This window comes from Drosophila serrata, unplaced genomic scaffold (genome assembly GCF_035046125.1).
Source record: "Drosophila serrata isolate PLE 108 unplaced genomic scaffold, ASM3504612v1 contig_292, whole genome shotgun sequence".
NCBI classification, from domain to species: Eukaryota; Metazoa; Arthropoda; class Insecta; order Diptera; family Drosophilidae; genus Drosophila; species Drosophila serrata.
In genome coordinates, this window is record NW_028257190.1 from 394,895 (window position 1) to 398,525 (window position 3,631).

The 3,631-nt window shown below is 31.6% G+C and overlaps 2 protein-coding genes across 2 annotated transcripts; one reads left to right on the plus strand and one right to left on the minus strand.

Annotated features, from left to right (window-relative positions):
- The first annotated feature begins 206 nt into the window (after positions 1–206).
- On the plus strand, positions 207–1,748 carry LOC110178041 (uncharacterized). Its single transcript, XM_086836648.1, has 3 exons — positions 207–495; positions 558–693; positions 1,554–1,748. The coding sequence occupies exons 1-3, from the start codon at positions 268–270 to the stop codon at positions 1,661–1,663; spliced, it is 474 nt and encodes a 157-aa protein (XP_086692774.1). The 5' UTR covers positions 207–267; the 3' UTR covers positions 1,664–1,748.
- A 4-nt stretch (positions 1,749–1,752) lies between these two features.
- LOC110178039 (uncharacterized) lies at positions 1,753–2,194 on the minus strand. The gene is made up of 2 exons (XM_020945056.2): positions 2,109–2,194; positions 1,753–2,021 (listed from the first exon to the last, which is right to left on the minus strand). Exons 1-2 carry the CDS (start codon positions 2,169–2,171, stop codon positions 1,896–1,898), a joined length of 189 nt encoding a protein of 62 aa, XP_020800715.2. The 5' UTR covers positions 2,172–2,194; the 3' UTR covers positions 1,753–1,895.
- Positions 2,195–3,631: the final 1,437 nt, after the last annotated feature.

Genomic DNA, 3,631 nt, shown 5'->3' on the forward strand with positions numbered 1-3,631 from the left:
AACTAGCTGGAAAAGTTTGGCAAAATATGCAAAATAGATGAGCTAAGGGAAAGCCAAGGGGAAATTCCTCAGCCTCAACCTCGAAGTTGGATATATATATAAATTTATATTGACTGGGGAATAGCGGGGAAAATTGTACAGGAAGAATATAGCAAACCTAATTAATTTCAGGAACTAGCAATATTATTGTTAATAATATTTTCTTCGATTTCTTCGGTTACCTTAGCTTTAACTTTCATCTGATAAATATATAAAAATTATGTAAAAATGAAGTGCTTATCATTTATACGTTTGAGAAAATTCTGTTTTCTAATTCCCTTGGGCAGGGGCTGTGCGATGATATCCCTGATCCTGCTTCTCTTTGAAGTGATTGCCCCGCCCCTGATTAACCCGGGCCCTAAGAAAACCGTTGGATACTACCTAGTCTTAAGCTATAGGTTCTTGAATATAATTCATACTTTGAGTTGTATAATTCTCTTGATATCTTACTTTGTGGTGAGTAAATAATCTATTTCCATAACTATACTATAAAGAAACTATATGATATATATTCACAGAGATATTCGGGACTTGTAATGATCTTTATGTGGACTTTGATTTTTCATATGATAGTGCTGCCGGTATTTTGGTTCTTGGAATTGTATATCTGGCACAGAGAAATCATAGATGTATGGATTAGCCTTGCTGGGGAAAGTAAGTTGGATATATTTCCTATATATATCTCATATATTTCCCATATATTTCTCAAATATTTCCTAATTATTTCCCATAGATTTCCCATATATTTCTCATATATATCTTATATATTTGTGAAATTATTTTCTATATATTTCCTATATATTTCCAATATAATTCCTGTATATTTCCTATATATTTCCTATAAATTTCCTATAAATTTCCCATATATTTCATATATATTTCGAATATAATAACTAAATATTTCTCATTTATTTCTTATACATTTCCCATATACTTGCCATATATTTCTTATATATTTCTCATTTATTTCCTATATATTTCCCATATACTTCCCATATATTTCCCATATATTTCTAATAGATTTCTAATACATTTTCAATATATTTCTCATATTATTTTCTATATTTTTCCAATATAATTCTTATATAATTCCTATATATTTCCCATATATTTCCCATTGATTTCCCATAAATTTTCCATAAATTTCCCATGTATTTCCCATATATTTCCCATATATTTCTCATATATTTCAAATATACTTCTCATACATTTCTAATAAATTTTCTACATATTTCTCATATTATTTTCTATATATTTCCTATATATTTCCAATATAATTCTTATATAATTCCTATATATTTCTCATATATTTCCCATATATTTCCCATATATTTATAATATATTTCCCATATATTTTTCATGTATTCCCCATATATTCCCTATATATTTCTCATATATTTCCCATATATTTCTCATATATATCCCATATATTTCTCATATATTTCTTATACATTTCCCTTGATCCTTACTATATATTATATATTATTTTATATATATTTTAATTCTTGTTTTAGTCCTAGGCTTATACTTTTTGCTGGTGGCCTATTCATATTATCGCGAGTGCAAGGAGGAGCAATTTCCAAATAAAAAGCTAAGTGTTAGCTTTGCCCCGGATATTCCCTAAATCAAATCAAACTTGAAACAATAAAGTATTAAAATACTTTTTAGAAAACCTGGAATAAAATCCCCCTTTAAAAACTCAAAGAAAATCCCTTTTGTTTTTAGCATTTACACACACATTTAATATTTTACAGCAAAAAAAAAAAGAAGGGAGACTTTGCGAAAGGATTTTTCTTATAGAAGAGAGTCTCGATAGCCTGGGGATCGTAATCGGGATAACTGGGGATCTTAGCATCTTAGCCAGATTTGGCTGTGGTGGGCGGTGGACAGTTCATGCCACCTGGCGGTGGTCCTGGAGGACGAGTGCCCGGCGGGGGAGTGCCACTAGGCGGTGGGCCGCAAGGAGCCTGAGGCATAGAGCTCTACAGGGGGGACACACAGAAATTAATAGGAAATCAATTAACTAATTAATTTAACAATTAATCAATTAATTAATACAAATTATTTACCACAAAGACGCTGCACAGCAGCACAAGGAGCAGTCCCATAAAATAGCTAAGGTTCAAATGCATCTCTCTCGTCCGGAAGTAAACTGTTGCTGTCTGTGGTTCCAGCTTCCGCTTTTATAGTCTTCCCCCTTTCCATTTGAGGCACTGAAGCGTGTCTATCTATTATTACCGTCGCAATTAGGTTTTTCGAATTAAGTTTTTAGTGTGAAAATTGCTTTGCCATGCCAATTAAATTTTAAATTTCAACTCTATCTGCTTATATTAAATCATTATAGATCAATTGCTGAATGCTGGCTAGATTTGGTTTAATTTTTTTCCACCAGTTTCCATTTCGGAGTCGGTGCTCGTGCTCTTCATTAAATGATTATAATTACCCGGCAGCTGCTACGTGGCGTATGAGTTATATATTCTGTGCCCCCGAAACCCTCGCTTTTTCGTAAGACAACGCGGCGTATGCGTAATTTGCGCTTGGCTGGCTTAAAAAGTTTTCTTTGCCGCGAGCAAAAGTCGAAACACTGGCTGGAATTTCACACCTTATTGCCTTCGCATCTGGAGCGAAGGTCCTAAAACAATTAGCGATTGTTTTACCTCCCCTCCAGACCGGTTTCCCCCTCTTTCCTCCACCAGATGGTGAATCCTTGGAAACCTTACTCTGGGTGTCAGGACCCCTTGTGTTGCCAACTTTGGCTGTATTCTGGCTTATATTTTAAATGGATGCAAGCCTATATAGGTATTAAGAGTGTCTAAATAATTTTTTATATATTTTTTTTATTGTGTTTTGGGACTTTTAGAGTGATCGCAATACTAATAAAGATCACAATAATATAAGACAAGATTCTAGTTGGAAACAACAATAGTGTTTACCAATACTCTCAAAAATACACCAATAATTCCAACAATAGATTTAAAAAAAAAAAACAAGGAAACAAATCAACTGAATAATTCTACTTTCAAGAACTAAAATTGAATTTCACAATAAAGTTCCCAATTCCAAGAATATGTATAAAACTATATGGTGAAACCCTTTTTTTCAGAATTTGTTTTTTAACATTTTACCAATGCATTAAACAATAAAAATAATAAAATCTATAAATAAATTTTGAATACTCAACTCAAGATGTTTTCTTCTTCACAAATAAATTCAACAACAACAACAACAACAACAAAGTACACCAATGATAACAACCAATAAATTTAGAGTCTAAAGTTTTAGATATCCAAATTTTTAACCCTTAAGGATAATATTATTTTAATCAGAAGCTTGTAACTTGTGAAGGAATCATTTCAGACCCCATAAATCATATATATTCTTGATCAGCATGAAAAACCGAATCGATCTAGCCATATTTGGCAGAAAAACAAATTTGTTAATTTTTTTCAATATTTTATGGTTAATTTTACATCATATGAAATTCGAAAAAATGAAAAAAATTTAAATTTTAAAAAGTGTTATATTGAGTATGCAGATCTATTAACCTCTAAAAACCCAGCATAGAACAGCTTTCCGAATTAAAATTAATGCC

What these genes read in the sequence shown, in the direction of transcription:
- LOC110178039 (XM_020945056.2), bottom strand. Translation starts at nt 2,171, where the DNA reads ATGCATTTGAACCTTAGCTATTTTATGGGACTGCTCCTTGTGCTGCTG. An exon ending in TGCTGTGCAGCGTCTTTGTG is followed by an intron (nt 2,022 to 2,108) that starts GTAAATAATTTG and finishes TCCCCCCTGTAG; the next exon opens with AGCTCTATGCCTCAGGCTCC.
- LOC110178041 (XM_086836648.1), top strand. Translation starts at nt 268, where the DNA reads ATGAAGTGCTTATCATTTATACGTTTGAGAAAATTCTGTTTTCTAATT. An exon ending in TCTTGATATCTTACTTTGTG is followed by an intron (nt 496 to 557) that starts GTGAGTAAATAA and finishes ATATATTCACAG; the next exon opens with AGATATTCGGGACTTGTAAT. An exon ending in GATTAGCCTTGCTGGGGAAA is followed by an intron (nt 694 to 1,553) that starts GTAAGTTGGATA and finishes TTCTTGTTTTAG; the next exon opens with TCCTAGGCTTATACTTTTTG.